Raw genomic sequence first — 22,973 nt, 5'->3', positions numbered from 1 at the left:
GGGAGCAGATAAACTGAAGTGCCAAATATGACACTGTGGAGCCATCATATCTGGGCTGCCCACTTCTGTTTTTCTCTCAAAAAAACCAAACTTATTATTTCATTTAAAGTACTGGTATTTACATTATCTATTCCTAAAAGCCAAGGACAATTCCTAAGTGATAAAAAAGAAAAAAGATGAACAATGGAACATGGAAAAGGAACCCAAAAATAGTCCCCACGTATATGTAAACTAGATTATATGATTGAGCTGGCTAAGAATGAACTTTCTGTTAAATGGGGTTGGGCAACTAATTATCCACATAGAAAGGAATTAAAATGAAACCCTATTCATTCCACTCTTCTTAAAAGTCAATTGTAAAGAGATTTATAATTTACACTAAGGGAGTGAATGTGGCTCATGTGGTTGAGTGCCTGCCTTCCATATGGGAGGTCCCAGGTTTGGATCATGGTGCCTCCTGAAAAAAAACAGAAACAGACTACAAGCAAAACAAACAAACAAAAACTCAGGGGAGCCAATGTGGCTCAGTGGTTGAGCACTGGGCCCCAGTAACTCAAATCAATCAATCAATCAATCAATCTTACACTGAAAGACCAGAAAAGACCAGACTATAAGACTTTTAAAAGAAAATATAGTGAAAAAAAAAAAAAAGGAACATCTTTTTTTACTTGAGGGCAAAATAGAATTAATTAATCCTTTTGGTATCCATTTGGTACTAATTTGGTATAAGAAAAACAAACTATAAACAAAAAGACTGATATATTTAATCATATCAAAATTTAAAAAACATCCAATCATTAAATCCAATCATTTCATTAAAGAAATGAAAAGACAATTCACAAACTGGGAGAAAATCAACATACACAACCAATAAAACAGGTGGCAATGAGAAAAAGACAATTGAAAAAAAATGGGCAAAAACATGATTGGTTTTTCACCAAAGAAACATGAATAGTCAATAAATATTTTTAAAAAGATGCTCAAAATCAGTAGTAAATAGGGAATGCATAATAAAACCATAAGATGGCATGTTATATTACATACCAGATTGGCATCAACCAGCTGATTTGATCATACCAACTGGTGGCAAGGATAATGAGCAATGGGATTCTTTCTTACTACACTGTTGGTGGGGTGTAAATTGATCCAATTACTTAGGAAAAATTTGGAATTACAAAGTAAAGTTGAAGATGTGTATGCCCTGTATTCTAGTCATCCCTCTCCTAAGCAAACATACATATATATACACATACACCATAGAAAAATTGCACATTTGCCCTAGAAGACATGCATAAGAATGTTCTTAGCAGAACTGTTTGTACTAGCAAAAACTGGAAACATTTTCTAGTTGTATTATTACTTCAAAAGCAGAAAAAATAAGTAAACTTTTGGTGAACTCATATAATGCCTTACTGTAACAATGAAATGAACAACCTACAGATAGTCATCAACGTGGATGACTCCCATGCATAATGTTCAGTGAAAACAAGCTTGACAAAAGGGTATATACAGTATAATTTTGTTTAAATACAAACAATATATTGCTTAGGAATGTGTACATATGCAATAAAACGATAAAGAAACACCAGGGGAGCAGATGTGGCTCCAGCAGTTGAGTGCCTGCTTCCCACATGGGAGGTCCCCAGTTAAGTTCCTGGTGCTCCTAAAAACAAACCAAAAAAACCAAACAGGTGCAAACAAACTAAAAACTGACTCTCAGGGGAGCCAATGTGGTTTATTGGTTGAGCACTGGCTTCCCACACACAAATCCCAGATTCAACCTCTGGCCCAGTATCTCAAAAAAAGATACACCAGAGCATGATGAATACAACATTAAGAACAGTGGTTAATGATAAATGGATGTGAGGGAGTAAGTGGGATAGGATGAGGAAAGACACACAGAATATTTCAAAGGTATTGGAAGTCATGGTTGGTTCACAGGTGTAAGTTTCACTATGTTTCTGTACCCAGGGTTCTCAGTACTGGCTTAAATTAGACTCATCTTGGAAGTTTTTAAAACTACCACTGCTGAGGGACTTCTACATCAGATCAATTTAAACAGAAACCCTCTGGGTGGGGCTCAAGCATCAGTATTTTTTTAAAAGTGCCCCACCCTTTTAATCTAGTGATTCTAGTAGCAGCAAGGGGTGAGAACCACTGCTTTTTTTCTGACTCACATTATAAATATACTTTTAGATGTATTTTTCAACTTTCTATTAAAAATCTCAAAGCGTTATAGCAAATACTTCATGACTTCATCAAATGTCAGTGACATGTATAACAAAATGAATTAACTTTAAAAATAACATGATATGGATATCTATCATAACTGATCATATAAAAATAAATTTTATCAATAATTATTTCTCCAACTGTTTCTCAATTCACATATAAAGAACTAATAAAATAATTTTCACTTTAACTGCCACCAAATATTTTACTCAATTTTTTTCCTTCATGACTTATTACTTACCCTGAGCAAATCATCTATACGACCTTCCTTCTTTTCCAGGTCCTGGTTTTTATTACTTTCTAATGCTGCTAATTTCAGCATTGTGAGATCAGTCTAAATGAAAGAAAGCTATTTTATTATCTTTATCACATATACCATTGTGTGGAAACATAAAACTATATTTTACTCTGGCTTTAAAAAATAAAATATAAAAAATTAAATAATAAAAATTTGTGTATGCATGTTAAGATTATCCAAAGAAAATTTAGTTTAGTTTTAACTTCAGAAGTATAAATGCTATAAACTAGACAAAAAGGGGGGAAGGGAAGGGAGTGCATGTAATTCAAGCGGTCGAGCACCTGTTTGCCAAGTACGAGGTCCCAGGTTTAATCCCCAGTACCTCAGAATGAATGAATGCATAAACAAATGCATAAACAAACAAATAAATAAATAAATAAAATTGAACGGCTAATTGTTTAAATTGTTAGAATACTGGTATGTTCCTCTTTAAGTTTAAACATAACCACTGCAAATTCAACATAACCACTGCCTTATGTATCACTCTAGTTGATTTTTTAACTTTGTAACTTTTCATGAGTTATTGCTACTCAGTTCAGTGACAGAAAAAGTCTGCATTTGGAATCCTACTGTTCACATCATCCAAAGAAAGTAGTTTTGATGCACGCACAACAGTTTGGACATGCCCGGAAAAGAAATCTAATCGAAATAAATCAAGGAACCAAGGAGGTCAAGTGTCACCCAGCAACTGCCACACAAAAAAGCTTAAAATGAAAAAAACTTAATACTCAAAATTTTAAAAAACTAAGTGAACAAGATATCTAAATAACTTTATTTTAAAATGACTTTCCAAGCTTGTAACATATATTTATATAAACATGGTCTTATGAACTGTCCACTTACAACAAATGTAGTGGCCTCATGAGGATATCAACTGTATCAATATGGACATCAATAAATGGCTGTTAAGCTCAAAAGGAATCAGTAAAGAAAATTGACATTTTATGGTTGTTCTGTATATTTGAAATGCAAAAAACATCTGTATATTTACCAGTTTTTAAAGAAAGCAAAGCTGAGAGTAAATTGGAAGTTTCAATTTCTTTATTAGCCATTTCTTTATTTAGCCTGTTAGCTTTCTTGATGGACAATTTTACTTTATGACTACGTCTAAAATAAACAGTGACATCTTAGTTGTCCGTAAAAGTTTGGTCACTGATTTCTTAGAAGTCATAAAAATATTCATTTAAAATTACCTGAGTAATTTTAAAGGATAACTGCTTTGGTTGTACAACAGGGTGGTCCCCAAAAGCTAATGCAGTAGGAGAAGGGCTATTCGGTCGAACCTAAGGAAATATATTAAACATATTACCTTAGCAAGAAAAAAATTTAAGTTTCTACTTAGCAACAACTACTTCACATCTCTGAAGAAGTGATAATACCAGAGTGGAAACATAATTGACTTCTTAAAACTTTTTAATCACCATTAAAAGGCATAGTGAGAGGGAAGCATATACGGCTCAAGCAACTGAACTCCCGCCTACCACATGGAAGTCCCGGGTTCAGTTACCGGTGCCTCCTAAAAAAGTAAGAAGAACACACAATGAACAGACACAGCGAGCGCAAACAACAAGGAAGTGGGGAGAAATAAACAAAAGAAATCTTAAAAAAAAAAAAAAAGGCATAATGAGAGATACAAAGATATATTCCCTGCTTTCAAGGAGCTTATAGTTTAGTGCCATAAAAGATCATAATGCTTTGGAACTGTTAAAATAAGGCCAAAGAAATGATTTTAAAGCAAAGATACTAAAAACATTTATAATGGTTTAAAAAGTAAAAGCAAAAAGACCGTAATACCAGGGGCAATAATGCATACTGTATCATACTATCAACTGATTGATGAGTCTTATGGTTATCTGGTCTTTAGTTTAAAAACACAATCATTGAAATCAGATTATAAAACCATCTTTGCTATCACTACAACTCTTATGCCTTACTTTGTTCATGGCAATGTGATGTGCCCGAGAAACAAAATAAATAAGACACAATTAAGTGTATCTATGGAAAAGGACTAGAAGGGGACATAATTTTAAAAAAGGTACAGGAATAAATAAAGTGAAACAGATTTTTTTAAAAAGTCTTTAATTCATCTTAAATTACTGAAAACCAGGTTAGATGCTGAACTTCCACAAAACTCAAGTAAATAAAAAAAATTAAATCCAATATGCAAAACCATCCATATTAAAAAAAAGAACTATGTCAGAGACAGGGAGAGAGAGAGGGGGAGGGAGGGAGAGAGACAGAGAGGGAGGGAGAGGGAGAGGAGAGAGAACTGCATCTCAAAAAAGTTGTAAGATGTTTTCAGGTCCTCTTCTTCCTGTGCACATCCAATGAACCAAAGCCAATGGCTGCCTACCTTTTTCTTAAGGGTTCTTAGAAATGAACTGTGCCATCATTCCAGTGGTTAAGAAATTTTATTGATGAGCAATTTAGAAATTAGCAATCAATAAACGAATACAGACTAACCAAAGAGTGTTCATTTCAGTCTTAAGGGTTCAACAGCATTCTTTTACAGAAGCATTACTTCTTGGATATAATTAATTCAGGAAATCATTAACTTAAGAAGCTCACATTCAAAAGTACAGTCCTAATACATCAGAATTCCATTAAAGGATTCAACTCACCTCACTGAATGATTTTTAGTAGAGATAAACACTAACTTATATATGACAGTCTCAATAAAACAAATTATAAATTATAAAAGTTATTCAATATGCATTACCCTCCAGACACAGACTAAGCATGAAAAATTCTGAAAGATAAAAACTTACAGATGAGGAAGGAGTGGAATGTGAATGTGAATTTTGAGGAGAACGGATTGCAGGAGGTATGCCTCTTACTGGACTTGAGCCATTCCCACCTTGGTACTGAGGAAAATTAAAAGGAAACATTGCTGTTTACTAAAGCAGACTTAGATTCCCATTTTGAAACAAGGCATTAAGATTAAATTTAAACATATCTTATTTTAAATTAAGACTAGATTTTGTTGTTGTTTTTTTTTAAAGATTTATTTATTTATTTAATTTCCCCCCCTCCCCTGGTTGTCTGTTCTTGGTGTCTATTTGCTGCGTCTTGTTTCTTTGTCCGCTTCTGTTGTCGTCAGCGGGCACGGGAAGTGTGGGTGGCGCCATTCCTGGGCAGGCTGCACTTTCTTTTCACGCTGGGCGGCTCTCCTCACGGGCGCACTCCTTGCGCGTGGGGCTCCCCCACGCGGGGGACACCCTTGCGTGGCACGGCACTCCTTGCGCGCATCAGTGCTGCGCATGGCCAGCTCCACACGGGTCAAGGAGGCCCGGGGTTTGAACCGCGGACCTCCCATATGGTAGACGGACGCCCTAACCACTGGGCCAAAGTCCATTTCCCAACTAGATTTTGTAAAGACCCTTATTTCTCTAACATTCTGACTTTTGTTGTAGATTCAAAGATAAATAAATCTGCCTGAAACAGTGAACCTGCTTATTTTTCCCTTGAATTTTTAATTTTAGCACAGTTCTTCTATAAACGTTTGTTGAAGCAGCATGTTTCCTAATCCCAAGAAACTTTAAAAAATGTTTACATGTAGAAGTCAGTGAATATAACCAACTATCTTAAAACAGAACCATAATTTTCAAGACCTATTAAATATCCAAATGCTCATGGCACTATTTAAAAGAACTATATAGACAGACCAATTTCATTCTCTTTAACAGCACAAAATCAGTTCTTTCTTACTAAGCACATGCCTTAACTACAAAGGAAGAGAAGTCATCTAGCCTTTTTATTCTTTAGCCACTTTTCTCATTTCTCATTTTCTGTACTAAGGATGGGAGGTGAAAGCAATGTGCTGTTACTGGCTTTCTCTCAGGGTACAGTTTATTACCCACTTCATCACATTTGTTTAATTATTCACTGAACTGTAGCAGAAATGGTACTTCCTAGTGTGTTCATTAAACAACTTCCTGCAACCTATGGACTTTGTCTCCTTTATTTTACATATAGTACCTAACATACTGCCTGGCATATAGTGAGCATTCAAGAGACATTTGTTTATTTGAACTGATCCATCTTTGGCAAAGGTTCTTAATGATTCTGAGTGACAAACACCTCAGCTAAAGAGCATTAGATATCATGTGGTCAGCAACAATTTTATTACCTTAGATCTTATAAACCCAAGAAAGAAAACAAATTTAAGTGAGGAGAAGGACCCCAAACTCAATCCTTCCCCGAAATTAAATCTGCTCTCTCAAGTAAATAAATTTTTCAGTTGAGTATATGTTTCTTGTTTCAATAACCATAGTAAGGTTTTCTAACATAAAATAGGCAGCCAGTAGTTTTTCTATTTAGAAGAAATATTCCAGATTGGAAATTATCTAAACTTACAACTCTTTATTATTTTCAGGGACACTTAGATTCATATCTCTGTCATTATGTACTCTCTAGCCACAAGACTCAAATGTTGGTATAGTATAATAAAGCCTTTATTAATAGTAGAAAGAACTGTGAACTAGGAGCTTGCAGACTTAAGTTCTACTCTTTGTTCTATCATTTAGAATATACCTTTACGTACGTCAATTTACACCTCTGGTTCCTCAGTTTACTCATCTGTAAAATAGGAATACTAATACCTACATTGCTGATTATATGTGGTTGTTATAAGCAAATATATGAGAAAGAACTTTGAAAATTGTGATGTGCCATACAAATATAAAAGTAAGTTTTAATGTTTCTAGGAAGATGAAGCATCACATAGTATTAAAGCTCTGTTTTAATCAATCAGGTCATCAAGAGTTGACCTTGTGCTTCAAAGAAATTACTTTCAGCCCATAGGAGAATCACTGAATTAGGAATTGGAGATAATCCTCAAAGAACTTACTTCAAAATAGTCACTAATTTTGTGGCCACGTGTCCCAATACTTTTTCCTAAAATGCAAAAGTAAAAAAATTTATAGATTTAAAGTCTGTCGTGACTATCATATATACCAACATCAAAAAAAGAATGTGCCAAACTAATATCCCAAGGAAATACACATAAAAATAATCTATTTAAGAAAAAGGTATATGATATTTTAGTTAGATAGTGATGGGAATGACAAGAATATTAAGTGTCCTCAGAAGGTCAGATCCCAATTCCAGAAATCCAAAAACCAAATGACATTTCAACAGAAAAATATCGATTTTTTAAAAGTCCCAATTATTGGAGAATCAAATACATAAAATAAGCTAGGAGGTCTCTTGTTTTAAGAACCCCTATTACTTAATGGCAAATTACTTTATAAAAGCAAATCAATGAATAAAAATTAAATGATAAGTGATAATTAATAAACTGATAAACTCATACATACCTATGAATATAATACAAAAGCTCTGGTTAATATAAACCATATCCCTGTCAAACTGCCAATAATATGCTTCAATATAAACATTATTTTGTGAAAGCATTTCTAGGTAACAGCACGTTTTTTAATAAACCAGAATTTAAACACTGTTCTTACATGACCATATTGATAAAGTGTACCAACCAGATCATTAAAAAATCATACCGTTTTTATTAAAAGTTAAGAAATAAGGTGTTTAGGGATGCTATTTTGGGGGCAAGGCTCTTTCATTAGTTGTTACCCATAGAATATATGATTTCTTCAAGTTAACAAAAGAAAATCATACTATGGAATACTTTTAACAACTTTACTGCAGACTCTGAAGAGGTGCTATCTTTTAGCGAAGGCAGAGATGTTTTTGGTGTCTACCCAAAAGCTATCTCCTCAATTCTTCTCCCCTAATTTGACTCAAGATTTTGTTCCACTAACATCCCCTCCCTTATGCAGCCCACATGCTTCAGGGGAAGTGAACTCCCAACCAACCTCCAATCCCAATTTCTCTTCCTTACATGAAATCCAATTTTGTTCAAGTATCCTCCCTTCTCAACAGAGCCCATATTCCTAAAGGAAACTTTATTTCATCTTCAATTCCAGGGGTAGACCTGATTTTTTAAAGAATAATAACACCTCTGTTGGACATATTGGTTTTGGAATGGATCCAGGATCCAATTCTGGCCGATATGATGACAGAAGACATTTGCACTGGACTTGAAGGAAGGAGCTTGGGTTTTCTTTTTTCTTTATCGGTTGTTCTTTAGGGTAAAAAAAACTTCAGAAAGCTAACTTTTATCTAAAGCAACTACAAGTGAGAAAGCTGAAACAAGTAAATCCAAAGAAAACTGGCAGGAAACCTAAAACCGTAAGAAAAGCAGATAATTCTGTGGATGGCACAGTAAAGGAAAAACGTGCATTCTTAAGACATATATTGAGGGAGCAGATGTGGCTCAAGCGGTTGAGTGCCCGCTTCCCACAAGGGAGGTTTCAGGTTCAATCTCTGGCCCCAGTACCTCAGGAAAAAAAACCAGTATATACAATATATGCTTTTGGGTTTTTTTTTTAGGTACTCCCTCCTACTCTTGGGTTTGCTTTTAAGTGAGCTTTTTACTCTGCAGTTGAAAGCATGGAAACAAATCTATCTTTATATATACATATCTAGATAAACAAGTATCTCCACTAACCACAACTTGGAAGAATCAGACCAAGACCAAAATGAAGCTCAGCACAAACTGAGATACAAAGTATTATACACCTAGAGAAAAGGCCCTAGAGTTACTTAATCCCTTCTTCCCATAAGGATAGTTACATGAAGTATATTCCTTGATTCTAATGCTATATATAAATCAGGGTCTTGAGTTCACGGCATTAGACCTCACGGCTAAACATTGGTCCCAAGACGTCAAACATTAAATATAACATCATCATTATACATGATTTAAGGGTTCAATTTAATTTATAGCGTTTGAGTGCCCCAATTAAAGTACAATTTTGCTGCCTAGTACACAAGATTTTATAACCTAACAAAAACAGTTTTCTTATTTCATATCACAAAAGTAATGTATGCAAAAAAGGATGAAGAACTTATGTGGAAAGAACAGGTTGGTGCTTTATTAGTCTCTCAATCATTTTTATATAGCTTTTTCTTAATAAAAGGAAGGAGCAATAGTTTGGGCACTTTAAACTGAGCTCTAAAGGTTTTATTAAAAAACAAGAAGCCATTTTAATATAATTCATATAAAGAGAAAAAATGAAAGGGGGTATTATAATGCTTGCCAGATTTGGATATGATACCTTTTTTCTAGGATCCAAATTAAAAAAATAAGATGTCTGAAAGTCTACACTAACAATATGCTAACTACCTGTGTACAAAAAGATTCCAATTTCATATTATTTTATTTCTCATGCAAAATACGTCCCTAAACTATTACTGACACATAATTACATAATGGCTATGAAATTCACAAAAACATGAAATTACTTATTTTACAATTAAAATATTAATTGATTAAAATTCAGAACAATTAATTGTAAATGACTACTGGTTTAAAGGAAAAATTAGTATCCCTTACCCTGACTACTTTCATTCTGGTTTTCTGCTTTTCTCTTTCTTCCCCTGGATGATTCCAATTGTTTCTTCTCTGGTGTCTACAGAAAGCAAGTTAAAGGAATTTTAAATTATAGCTTTAACATACAAAATTATTAAAATCAGCATAAAAATTATTTTTTATTTTCAAGACCAAAAACTTTTTGCTTATAAGTGCTGATGGGATGTAAATGTTTCATTATTTACATACAGTTTATTTAAAAGATAAAATTTCCAATTACATAATTTAAAAAAAAATTCCAAGTATAGAAGACCTTGCACATTACCTGGAATTCATATTTACAGAATTTGATTTGAGATGGCTGAATTTGTCCTGAGAGTAATTAGTGTTTAAAAAGATGCCCTTTCAAATTCTTGCCTGGTTAGGGCAAAAAATAAACAAACAAATAACTAAATAACTAAGTAAATCACCTTAAGTTTTTCCTATTCATTTTCTACTACTCATATATATTTAGTTTATAAAAATAAACTCAAATGAAAAAAAGAGAACAGAACATAAAACTCCGAAACAAACAATCCCTCCTAAATAAGACCTCAATGCCTGGCAATCATTTAACAAAAAACAATTACGACAAATTTGTAGATGATGCCCTAAGTCAGAGGTCAGCAAACTATGGCCCATGGATCAAATCTGGCCCACTGCCTGTTGTTCAACAGCCAGGGTGCAAAGCATGGTTTTTACATTTTCACTTTAAAAATTTTAAAATAAAAAAAAATTAAATTAAAAAAAAAATGAGAATTTTTTGGTAACTTGTGAAAACTGTAAGAAATCCAAATTAGTGTCCATAAAAAAAGTTTTATTGGAACACAATACCACTCGCTCATTAGTATTCTATATATATGGCCACTGTTACATTACAAAAGCCAAGTTCAGTAGCTGCAACAGAGACTGTATTGCCCACAAAGCCTAAAATATGTATTCTCTGGCTCTTTACAGAAAAAGTTTACTGACCTCTGCCCTAGATGGCGCTTCTATTCCCAATTACAGGTTTGTTCCTTTAACTGACAGCAAATGTTTTTCTCAGGCTAATACAACAATTAAATTTGGTGGAGTATGACAGACTGTTGTGCTCAGTCAAAAATTAATACCAAGAGCAGAAGCACAAGGGAATGACACAGGGATGTCAAATTCTAGAAGATTGGTAAATACTTCTAGTTTCAGAATAATTTCTGAACTTAGTAGGAGCTCTATGAATATTGAATGAACAAATGATTAAATGAATGAACCACATCAAGCAACTTAAATCTTAAGGCATTGTGGTTTCCAAACAAGGAAGGAATTTAATCCATATCTGATGTCTCTGAGAATTAAATAATATGAATGATAATATATAACCCAACTCATACTGAACATCTATTGTTCCTCTAAGACCCATGCTGGGCATGTTCTCTCATCTTTGTTTTGCCAAAAAGATTCAGAGAGGATGGACTGAATATTAACTAACCTCTGAAATCTTTAAACACAGTTATACCTTCGGTCCCTGCCTCCACTTTGTGAATTCTTTAAAGACAGTTAAATCTTCTGCACCCTTCATGCCTAGCATATAGTTAATGCTCAGCAAGGACATGAACAGCTACTAAATAATATACTCAAGGTAACACTGCTAGGGTGGAAAATCCAGGATTTATATCCAGTTTGCATAATTCCATGCCCAAATACTTTTTTTTTTTAACCAACACTATACATACTACATCAAGAACTAAATGAATGAATCCACTAAACAAAAGTACTCAAAATATCACTGTTTATAAATATCATTCAATACATTTAACAAATTACATATATATTTTCATATCAAAACCAGAGGTTTTAAAGAAATCCACCCTAATTGATAATTTACTCAGGAGGTAGAATGATGTATCAGCAACTGAGGGTAGGTAGTTCATTTCTGTAATTCACTGTCAAAAATTCAAACTATAACCGATCTTCTATTTTCCTAGAAATAAGTGTCACCAAATTTAAATTTCTAAGTAAACTTTCTTTTTTCTTTTTTGAGGTACCAGGACAAGGGATTGAACCCGGGACCTCGTATGTGGGAAGCCAGTGCGCAAATCCCCGAGCTACAGTGGCTCATAAGTAAACATTTTTATAAAGAATGGTCAATCTATCTTAAATAAAAGAAGATCCCTCAAAATAATTTATTCAGTATTCTTCAACTTAATTTGTGTAAAAAAGAAAAGTACAATTTAAGGTCAAGAAAATATGATTTTTCAGATTAGCTTAATATACTAAATTTTAAAAATGGCAGGATCACATTTAAATTCAATCTTAAATCTTGACAAGGTACTTTTGAATAAACAAGAAAATCCACATAAAATATCATAATTCCGAGACGTTTATATTGTAAACAGCATTTTCTATCTAAGAAATTAAAGTGTGTACATGTTCTAAATGGTTGCATATTGTTTTGCAAGGTATATTCAAGGAACGCTGGTGCAATATCATTTTTAGAGGTTACATTTTAAATGGAGGGGTGGTTCAACTGGGTAACAAAAGTTAGATTTTTATATTGTAAAGCTTCTTAGAATGATTGACATGGTAACATACTGATAATCTCCAATCTCCAAGGGAGTGCTGGTGGGGGTGCAAGAAGAGGACACAGTATGTAGAAATTCTCAGACTTATTTGGGGTAACATCTTTGAATACTTCACTAGCTATACACTCCAGGATACTTAAGGATTTGTTGCTGTTGTTTTTTAAGACATGTAAATAACTTTGTGTGGTGGCTTAGAGTTATGTACCCAAGAAAAGCTTGTTCTTAAATCTAATCCATTCCTGTGGGTGTGAACACATTGTTAGAAAGACCTTTTGATAAAGTTACTTCAGTTAAGGTATACCCCACCTCAATCAGGATGGGTTTTAATCCTACTACTGAAGCAGAGTAAAGTTCAAAGAGAAAGAGTATGTGCGTGCACATGAATGTTCAGCAAGAAGCAAGAAGGTGAAACATCAATGAAACCAAGAGAAGAGAAAGACCAAGAGATACTGCCATGTAACAAGCTAAGGAAGGACCAAGGATTGCCAGTAGCCAGCCCCAGAATGCCAGAGTCTTTGAGGAGAAAGCATCACCATGATGACACCTTGATTTGGACTTGTTTCCAGCCTCAAAACTTGAGTGAATAAATTTCCATTGTTGAACCCAACCCATTCTCACGGTATTTGCTTTAGCAACCAAGGAAACTAAAACACTTTGTAAAAGTTTCTTTCTCCAAGGTAAAACTTCTCTATAGAAATTTAACATTTTCTACCATGGGGAACTGGGACAGCCCTTTGGGGGAAATGTTATTTTGTTTTATAAAAGACAAATGCATGATTACAATAAAGAGAAAAAGGCATTAGAAACTATCATTGAAAAAGAACAAAACTGGACATACTAGACAAAGATTTTTTTAAATGATTCTGATTATGCTCAAAGACCTAAAAGAAAACATGGGCAAAGAACTAAAGGAAGTCAGGAAATGATAGGTGAACAGAAGATATATTAATATGTATCAATATAGAAAGAGAAATTAGGTAAAGGAACCAAACAGAGCTGAAGACACAGTAACAGAAATTAAATATTCCCTAGAAGGGTTCAATGACAGACTAGAGCTGCAGAAGAATCAGTGAACTTGAAGATGAGACAACTGAAATCATTCAGTCTGAGGAGCAGAAGGAAGAATGAATGAAGAAGAGTGAACCTGCTGAGGAACCTGCGGGACACCATCAAACATTCCAATACATGTGCTGGGGGACTCCTGGAAGGAGAAAGGAGCAGAGAAAATATGCAAAGAAACAATGACTGAAAAGTTCCAAAACATGAAGATATACATCCAAGACACTCATACTCCAAACAGGATAAATCCAAATAGACCCATATCTCTGCATTCAAAATTGTTAAATGCTGAAGATAAAGAATTCCAAAGCCACAAGAGAAAAGTCATGGGTCACATACAAAAGAGCTTCAATAAGATTAAGTGCTAATTTCTCACTGAAGAAGGCAATGAAGGCAGTAAGATGACATATTTAAAGTGCTGACAGCAAAAAAAATTGCCAACCAAGAATTTTATATCGAGCAAAAGTGTCTTTCAAAAATAAGTGAGGAATTAAAATATTCTCAGATAAACAAAGCTGAAGGAATTCATCACCACAAGACCAGCCTACAAGACATGCTAAAGAGAGTTCTGCAGGTTGAAAGGAAAGGACAATAGACAATAGATCAAAGTTACATGAAGAAATAAAGATCTCTGATAAAAGCAACAATATGGGTAAATAAAAATGCCAGCACTATTGTATTTTTGGTTTGTAAATGTACTTTTTACTTCCTACAGGATTTAAAATGCAAGTTCATAAAATGTAATGATAAATCAGTGGTTTTGCACTTAAAATGTATAAACATATATTTGACAAGAAAAAAATAAAGGTGGGCAAGAGAGGGATACAGGAATATAGCTTTCCTATACTCTGGTTTATTGGATTTACCCCACTCAGCTAACATGGAGTTGAAGAAGGTCAACCACTACACCAGGGGCCAAGAGTGCCTACAACTGAAAGCAGGAGGATTGCATCCAGCATCCATGTGGAATCTAAGCCCCCTCTTTATATAGATGCGGAGTGGACACAACCATTCCAAGGTCCACAGGATGGAGGAACAGAGTATGGATTAGAGTGGACTTACTGATATTCTATGAACTATTGTGATTCATGAACTATTGTGATTAGTAATCGAAGAAAATGTGGCATTGGTGTGGAGAAAGTGACCATGGTGGCTGCTGGGGGTAGGGAATGGGAGGAAGAGATGAGATGTGGGGGCTTTTTCGGGACTTGGAGTTGTCCTGGGTAGTGCTGCAGGGGCAGTTACCAGATACTGTATGTCCTCTCATGGCCCACTGGGTGGAATGTGGGAGACTGAGGGCTATGATGTGGACCATTGACCATGAGGTGCAGCAGTGCTCAGAGATGTATTCACCAAATGCAATGAATGTCTCATGATGATGGAGGAGAATGTTGTTATGGGGGGAGGAGTGGGGTGAGGGGGGTGGGGGGGATATGGGGACCTCATATTTTTTTAATGTAATAATAAAAAATTAAAGAAAAGAATTTAAAAAATTTAAAAAAAGGAATATAGTTTGTGTATACTATTGAAGTTACGTTGGTATCAAAGCAAATGAGACTGTCATCTATTTAGGATGTTAAATTTTTTTTCTTTTTTAAATTTAAATTTAAGCTCCATGGTAACTACACCAAGAAAATATCGGAGAATACGCAAGTGCGTAGACATTTTCAGATCCACATTTGGTTTCCAGTTTACTTTTTCATCCAAGAGTCTAAGGATATAGGTTACACCCCAATAGGACAGACCACTTTCTTTACTATGAACCCCCTCAATACAACACATGTTTAAGGGACAGATACTCTATAATTTGTAGCAATATAATCTCTGTAACAGTGTCCTTTCATGTATAATTGTAGAATTAAGAACAATTTTCTTTTTAAATAAAAGGAAAAGTCAGATAGTAATTTCAGGTATTTCACAGGAAATTTTAAGTCCTATAATTAGTAAGTTTTATTATTAAACATAACAAAGGAGAGAAAAACAAACTTAACATCCCCTATTCAGAAAATGTATGCATTTATTAGCGTTACAAGAGACGCCAACTCCCATGCAAATAATACTCTCTTTGAAAACAACATTGTTATACACTATGTTTTAGTAAAACAATTGACAAGAAAATTGGTTCACCTAACATATGAAGAATCAGAGTGAGGAAATTCTACCATCAGGAAGATACATAAAAGATAGTCAAGCAGAATAACAAAGATTATTTAAGGAGGGCCAGTCTGGGGTCTAGTTTTGGGGAAGGTGCAGAGGTGGAGCGGCACGAAAAGAAGCCATTGGCAGTGATGGCGCAAAGTGCCTTCAATTTTAAAAAGTTGCTGAATCAATGTGAGAATCATGAGCTGGAGGTTTCTGGAGGAATTGCCACATCCCCAGTGTACGGTCAGCTTCTAGCTCTACAGCTGCTCCATAATGATATGAATAATGTAAAATATCTTTGGAAAATAATACCACTCGCTATAAAATTTGCCAAATCTAAACTTGGGGGTATTTGGTCAGTAGGACAGAGAATTTGGCAAAGATTTCCCTGGAACCATCAAAGCCGACCTGTAGTCCAAGATGGTCTATCCAATTATGGAAGCACTAAGGAGACAAGCCTTCACCCTGGTTTCTTAGGCACAGACCTCCATAATCCCTTATGACTTTGCAGCCTTTGTCGGGCTTCCTGTAGAAGAGGCTGTGAAAGGTATTTTAGAATAAGGATGGCAAGATGACTCCACCATGAGAATGGTTATGCCCAAAAAGCAGGTTGCAGGAGCCCTGCATGTTTCCTTTAATAGCTTTATTCCCTTATTTGAGCCTGCCCCAGTCCCACCAATCCCCAATGAAGAGCAGTTAGCCAGACTGACTGATCACATGGCTTTCCTGGAAAACTGATTTGTCAGAATTCAAAATCTACCTTAAGAATCCTGTATACCGACAAAGAGAGAAATGTAAAATTTTAATTTTCAATTTACTGAATGGGTTAAGTATCTCAGCATTCCTTACTGAGTATGTGATAAAATACATAAATAATATATAGCATATATATTTTGTCCTTAAACATTGTGCTGGAAAGTTGTTCAAACAATTCTCTTTCATCAATTCATCAATTTGGATAGAGCCTATCGGTATTACATAGCAAGGTTATTCTGCCTCGTGACTCATAAACATGACTCTCCTGTTTAATGTAGAGCAGTGGTTGTCAGCTGTTTTCCCTGCTGGCCCCTCACAACACACACTCATGCGTATTGTTGCTTGATAGTCCTGTGATTCATTTGGGGTTTGAAAAGGACTATCTCCAGAAGGTAATTATCACAATTGCTGGGATTCGGACTCACCCTCTTTGAAGAATATGCTGTCCTTTTCTCCCCAACTCCTGAGAAATCACTAATGTAGAATACTAAAATACAGGTGAGGAACAAAAAATCATTTCCTTTTAAAACCAGTTTGTTAACTTGAGACTTTTTCTGATGATATATGTGCATCCATTGCTGGCAGTGAAGGGCTTGTCATGAAAACGCAACTTATTTAAGACATTCATGAAAAAATGTTGTTATAATACCTCTCTCTTCAGAAGAAAGGAAAAGTGTATAGTGCATGATATTGGAAAAGAAGCTATTAAGAAAAGCGACACATGTGATACAACTATTCTTGCAGCCTGTCGGTTGATTATATTTATCCCTCAGTTCAAGCTCTGCCTTTTAGAGAAATACTGAACAACCAATCTTTCATTTTTTATGTGACAGCCCTCTGAACATTTGAACTTATTTATTGTATCTTCAGGTTAAAATACCCACTGTTCATTTACTCTGCGTTTTGTTAAGTAAATATTAATTGAATTCTTCAACCCTTTCATCTAAGGTAGTTTGTAGAAATTTCACCATCCTGGTCTTCTTTCTGTGGACAAATTCTAGCTTGTTATTATCTCTCTGAAAATATGATCTTTTCAATTAAGTAGAAATGTCTATATAGTCATAATTACATGATCTGTGTTTTCACTCATCTTGAATATATTTTATCACCTGACATTACACAAAATTGTTTTACAAAGAGGGCTTAGGTTTTAATTGGATGAGCCAAGTATCTTTCCTTGGTCCTTCTGTAACAACTCTAATTCTAATACATGACAGTCCTTTGTGTCTGAAAAGCAATTATCTTCTCACCCTTATTTCCTCTTCTTATAGTAAGTATTGTTCTGTTCCTCAACAGAAAATTTTTAAAAAAATCATTTAAAACACTAAAACATTTTAGAAAATAATATAGGTGGAAGGAGACAAAGACTATTCCTTAAGTCTGATGAGAGTACTAAACTAGGTGTCTAACTTCTTAAGAAGCTAAACACATTTAAACAGAATAAAGTCAAAGTGAAAGCAATTTTTTTCAGGGGGAACAGGGATAAAAAATGTAACTTTCAGCAATACTTAACCAACACATCACTAAATTCATCTTTCTAGTTCTCCCCTTTCATACTAAATACTCAGATAATCTAGCCTATTTGCTTATATCAGGAAGATGATGCATTTAATCAATTTATATATAAATAAGTGTAGTTTTGAAGTACCTTCTTCAAAGGAGATTTCATACAACAGTCTATTAAAGAACTCTATAAATAATATCGCTGGTTCTAGAAACATAAATAATGCACCCCTAAAACCAGGTACAAGCTAGTTTTCAGTCCAAGTCCCTAATGTTCTTAATTTCTTCTTTCCCCAAAACATGGAAATAAAAAATCAAACACAATGCAGTCTTTTATAATAAAAAATCTTTTTAAGAGAAGCAAAGCATTAATGTTTCAAAGGATCATCAATACAACTTCAACCTAAGTGGGGGAAAATCTGATTTAAGTTCCAAGACTATTTCTAGAAACTCAGTTCAAATAAGAGAGCAAACAGATCTTCTCTAATAAAATAGCTTGCATTAAACAAGTTAGAGGTAAATTAAGACAATCAAGATACCATATATCCATCTAATATTCTTCTTAAGGACAATCACAACTTTCTCAAAGTGGAACTAATTTAAACTTCCAGATCTAACAACTGCCCCAGCTTCCATATTTCCATAATTTAAAAATCCCAAATTATTCCAAAGTTCTAAAATACCACTAAATTTGAAGAATTAACAATAATTCAAGGCCAGTGGGTACATGGTTAAGGACTTAAGAGCTCAGTACAAAGGAAACAAAATTTTGGTTCTAAGATGAGACAGAATTACAAAAGATGAACATTAAAGATTAAACTGAAGCATAAACATAATCATTTGACGTATGCCTGCTTTGCAAACCTCTTTTTAAATACTACACCACAGTTTAATGTTCTTATTCAAGATAAACAACAGTTTTCTGTGTGGTCTATCTCAGACAAAGGCACTATCATTCACCCAACTAATCTATAAATAATCCTAGGTTCCTCCCTTTTCTAAGTTTCCTCTCATCCAAAATCATCACGCCCTACTGCTTCTATTTCTTAAACCTGGCAGAATCTGGGAGCTTGTTAAAAACGCAAACATCTCCCCCCCCAGACCTACTGAGTCAGAATCTACATTTTAGTAAGACATAAGAACCCTAGGTGATCCATTCGCACATTAGAGCTTGAGAAATGGCTGAGGGCAGTGATAGCACCAGTTACCAAAGCTGAAGAATCTGAAGAAAGCAAAACATAAAAGGCAAAGTTGAGAACCCTTCCCACTTAGTTCTTCTTCCTATTTTATTTTTATTTATTTATTATTTTTAAAAAGATTTATTTATTTAATTCCCTCCCCTCCCCCGGTTGTCTGTTCTCTGTGTCTATATTTGCTGCTTCGTCTTGTTTCTTTGTCCGCTTCTGTTGTAGTCAGCAGCACGGGAAGTGTGGGCGGCGCCATTCCTGGGCAGGCTGCACTTTCTTTCACGCTGGGCGGCTCTCCTTAAGGGGCGCACTCCTTGCGCGTGCGGCTCCCCTAAGCGGCAGGGCACTCCTTGCGCGCATCAGCACTGCGCACGGGCCAGCTCCACACGGGTCAAGGAGGCCCCGGGTTTGAACCATGGATCTCCCATGTGGTAGACGGACGCCCTAACCACTGGGCCAAGTCTGTTTCCCCTCTTCTTCCTATTTTAAACCTTGGAGGTTTGGAGTTTTATAAAGGCAGCAGACTAATCTTCCTAATTTAAGTTTCATCTCCCTTCCATCCTATCCTCTACAGTGCCACCTGAAGCAGCCTTCCACAACATTTTGTCTTCTGTTTTATCTGCTTCAATGTCTCTCAATCACATATTAAAGTCCAAAATCCTCAACATGAAATTCAATGGCCTTCAAAATCTGATCCCTACCTCACCTTTCACCATTCTCCCTTACACTCTCTATACCAGAGGTCTGCACCAGTGGAATCATCTAAGTAGCGAGGTATCTTTTTTAAAAGCTTCTCAGGTGATCTAAAGCACAGCCAGGGTTGAGAATCACTGTTCTCTGTCTTAAGCCAAACTAATTGCTTATGCATCCTTCTATGCATAAGCAAAAGCAAAAATTATCCTAATCCCTCTACATGATTTTTCAAATTTGCCATTGTGCTCAGGGATGAATTCACAGCCTTTCTTAATAACTCAACTATCACCTCTTCTTTGAAGGAAGACCTCTCTTCCCTTCCCTCCCTTCAGGTACATGAAACTAGGGGTTCTTGCTTTATGCTTCCTGGGTATCTTGTGCTTACAGCCCATAATGTTTATGAAGCTGTTTAAAATGTTTGTTCCACTAGACACTGACTTCATCCAAAGGCAGGAATTGTATCCTATTCATTTTTACATTTCCTGTGGTTGGGTACAAAGACTAGAACAGAGCAGATATACAACAATGCTTATTGAAAATACACTAAATTTTTGAAGCCTGTTGAACAGACCTAGAGTGATGCAAAATAAAACAAAACCAGTACCTTCCTAGCTACCAGGTGATTTCATTAATAAGGGGAGAAACCTTTTTGTTCTACAACTCTACATGTAGAAATAAAAGGCAAATTCATATACAAAGAAACAACTAACTATGGAAAATTTCAGATGAAGTAGATTCATTAAAACTAACAATGACTATCGGATGCTTTGCAGTTTTAATAAAGGATGGAAGAATAGAGGGTTCTGGGTGTTAGAAAAGAGTACTGGATAGGAGGAAAGGAAGTAGAGAAAGGGAGAGTAAGAAGCTAAACTCTTCATAAGTACTAAGAGGGAGACAACAGATAAATGTCCAATTGATGAATCAAAATAGCAGGACATGAATAATATTTATTTTTAAATATTGGGATAAATACCAAGAAGAAAAGCTGAAAGAACAGAGACTGGCTGCTACAGGGTAGGAGTGGATTGTGGAAGACTTTTTTTTTTTTTTTTAATAAATCTTTTAGTATTATTTGTTCATAAAAACAAAAATTACTATTTTAAAAATATAATGGATCAGGGGATGGATCAGCAAAAGAATAAAATTGTATCAGAAAACAATGAAATACCTCAAACTTCACTAGTAGGTATATCCTTAGGTTTATATGGAAAAAGAGATGTATTTCTATTACACAACTGTTTACTCCCAACAACTTTACTTAATGACCTATAACTATTTGTATTTTGATGTATGTGAAATTTTATTCTACAGAAATTCATTAATTAAGATCTCTTACTACAGAGATAAAATCTAGGAATCATTCCCCAGATGGCAAATGGGAAGGAAGGCTTCATATCATAAAGAAAATGTATACTCTGTAGTCATTTCCATAATATTGTGCCATTTGACTTAACCATCAATTTGTAAAAATCCTACATACAGAATATTCACAGAAAAAGTCAAAAGATTTTAAGATTTTCTATTGCTGCCAAAAGTGCCAAATAATGCTAAGTTTATCCACTGATTAACCAAACTGTGTTCCACTGCAAATGCTATTATGGACAATTTAAAACAAAAAAACAAAAGAAACACAACCAACACTTCAACTAAAAATATAGGCCAAAGAGCAAAGTAATCTTTGGAATCTTTAAAAAGAAAGTGGAGTTTTTCTAACAGATAAATCCCTTTGAAGTAATCTTAAATACTGAATCTAAAACTTATATTGGAAATATGGGTGCCCATAAAGAACAAAGAAAGATGTACTGTTACAGGTTGACCTAATTTTTATTAGGTTTTGCTATTAAAAAAAACTATTAAAAAAAACTATCAAAAACACCAGATTTGATGAACAGAAAAGGAAGTATAATTCCTAAAATTATTTTGTTGCCCTTCATAATACAAAAACCTATGAAAGAAGAGGCATGTGAAATTAGTAAATATACCCAATTCCATAAAAATATCAAGAAATGTTCCAAAGCCCCAGGAAATATAAAATGAAAACATTCTTGATATAATTTTTGAAAAACTGTACTTTCACTAGATCTAAACCTACAATTTTTGAGGACTTAGTATAAGTGTGTTCATTTGGAAAAAACTAAACTGTGATAATCTGGTGCTACAGGGGCTACTAAAGCTTACCTCAAGGGAACCTACTGCAGATAAAGTCCCGTCACTTGCACAGTTCTTTCAGCTGCCTGCCAGTTGTCTCTGTGGAAGGGAAAGCCTGATGAGTGAGAGCCCTGTGCCACACTCCTTTGAAGTGTCAGGATGCCTGCATATAACTGCACAACTATCCACCTACAGATTCCTAGATGTTTTTAAATAACGCAGGGCTTAAAAAGATGCCACCTTAGACGTTCCCCTTCCACTGAACCCAAAACCAGTAGCTAAGGATTACTGAGTTTTAGTGGCCTATTGGTATTATCAAGGTGTTATATCTACACCAACCCAAGCAGAACAAAAACTAAAATGGATCAGGAAGAAATAGCACTGTCAGGAAAACACACACACACAAATCTTTAAAAATGTATTAAGTGACAGAACTCTAAAATCTAAAGAGATAAAATATTAAAAGCTATATCCACAAAAAGTGAAGTTGCAGCAGGAACAAATGAATGGTAATACCCAAAGGACTTCCAATCCAGACATTTAAAAAAGATGCCATTAAGTATATCATGCTTAAAATCTATACCATGGATCCACATGCCTACTTTCTTGGTGGAAGTAGTAAGTGGACGGGGGAAGGGATTCTTCAGATTTTTTTTAAATATGAAAAAATGAAAACCAACAGCACGATTCCACAGAAAATCCTAAAAATGGGGGGGAAATGCATATCTATACCACAGAAAGTACACAAATCCTTACTAGAATCAAAGTAAATGGGAAGATGTATAACAAGAAATAGGAAATAGGAAATTGTGAAACTCAATGTATTTCAAAAGCCACCTTCATCTCACAGAATTTTGAAATGCTAATAACTTCTATTAAGGATATACTAATGTACAATTTCAACTATATAACCAAAGAAATTACATTTTCTTTCAAATGCTAAATACAGTCATTCTGAATGCTGT

The 22,973-nt window shown here is 34.7% G+C and overlaps 1 protein-coding gene and 1 pseudogene across 1 annotated transcript in view; one reads left to right on the top strand and one right to left on the bottom strand.

Moving 5' to 3' along the window:
- The window catches only part of TLK1 (tousled like kinase 1), a 141,849-nt gene that overhangs the window by 53,781 nt on the left and 65,095 nt on the right, over positions 1-22,973 (bottom strand). Inside the window, exons 4-8 of the mRNA XM_058300657.1 lie at positions 9,948-10,023; positions 7,380-7,426; positions 5,299-5,394; positions 3,724-3,813; positions 2,474-2,566 (exon numbers count right to left, since the gene is read on the bottom strand). Coding sequence (XP_058156640.1) covers positions 2,474-2,566; positions 3,724-3,813; positions 5,299-5,394; positions 7,380-7,426; positions 9,948-10,023 — 402 coding nt within the window. The remainder of the gene's footprint in view (positions 1-2,473; positions 2,567-3,723; positions 3,814-5,298; positions 5,395-7,379; positions 7,427-9,947; positions 10,024-22,973) is intronic.
- Positions 15,195-16,459, top strand: LOC139439356 (COP9 signalosome complex subunit 8 pseudogene; annotated as a pseudogene).

This window comes from Dasypus novemcinctus, chromosome 7 (genome assembly GCF_030445035.2).
Source record: "Dasypus novemcinctus isolate mDasNov1 chromosome 7, mDasNov1.1.hap2, whole genome shotgun sequence".
NCBI lineage: Eukaryota > Metazoa > Chordata > Mammalia > Cingulata > Dasypodidae > Dasypus > Dasypus novemcinctus.
Note: the sequence above shows the minus strand (reverse complement) of the source record. Positions and strands in the feature narration are given on the sequence as shown.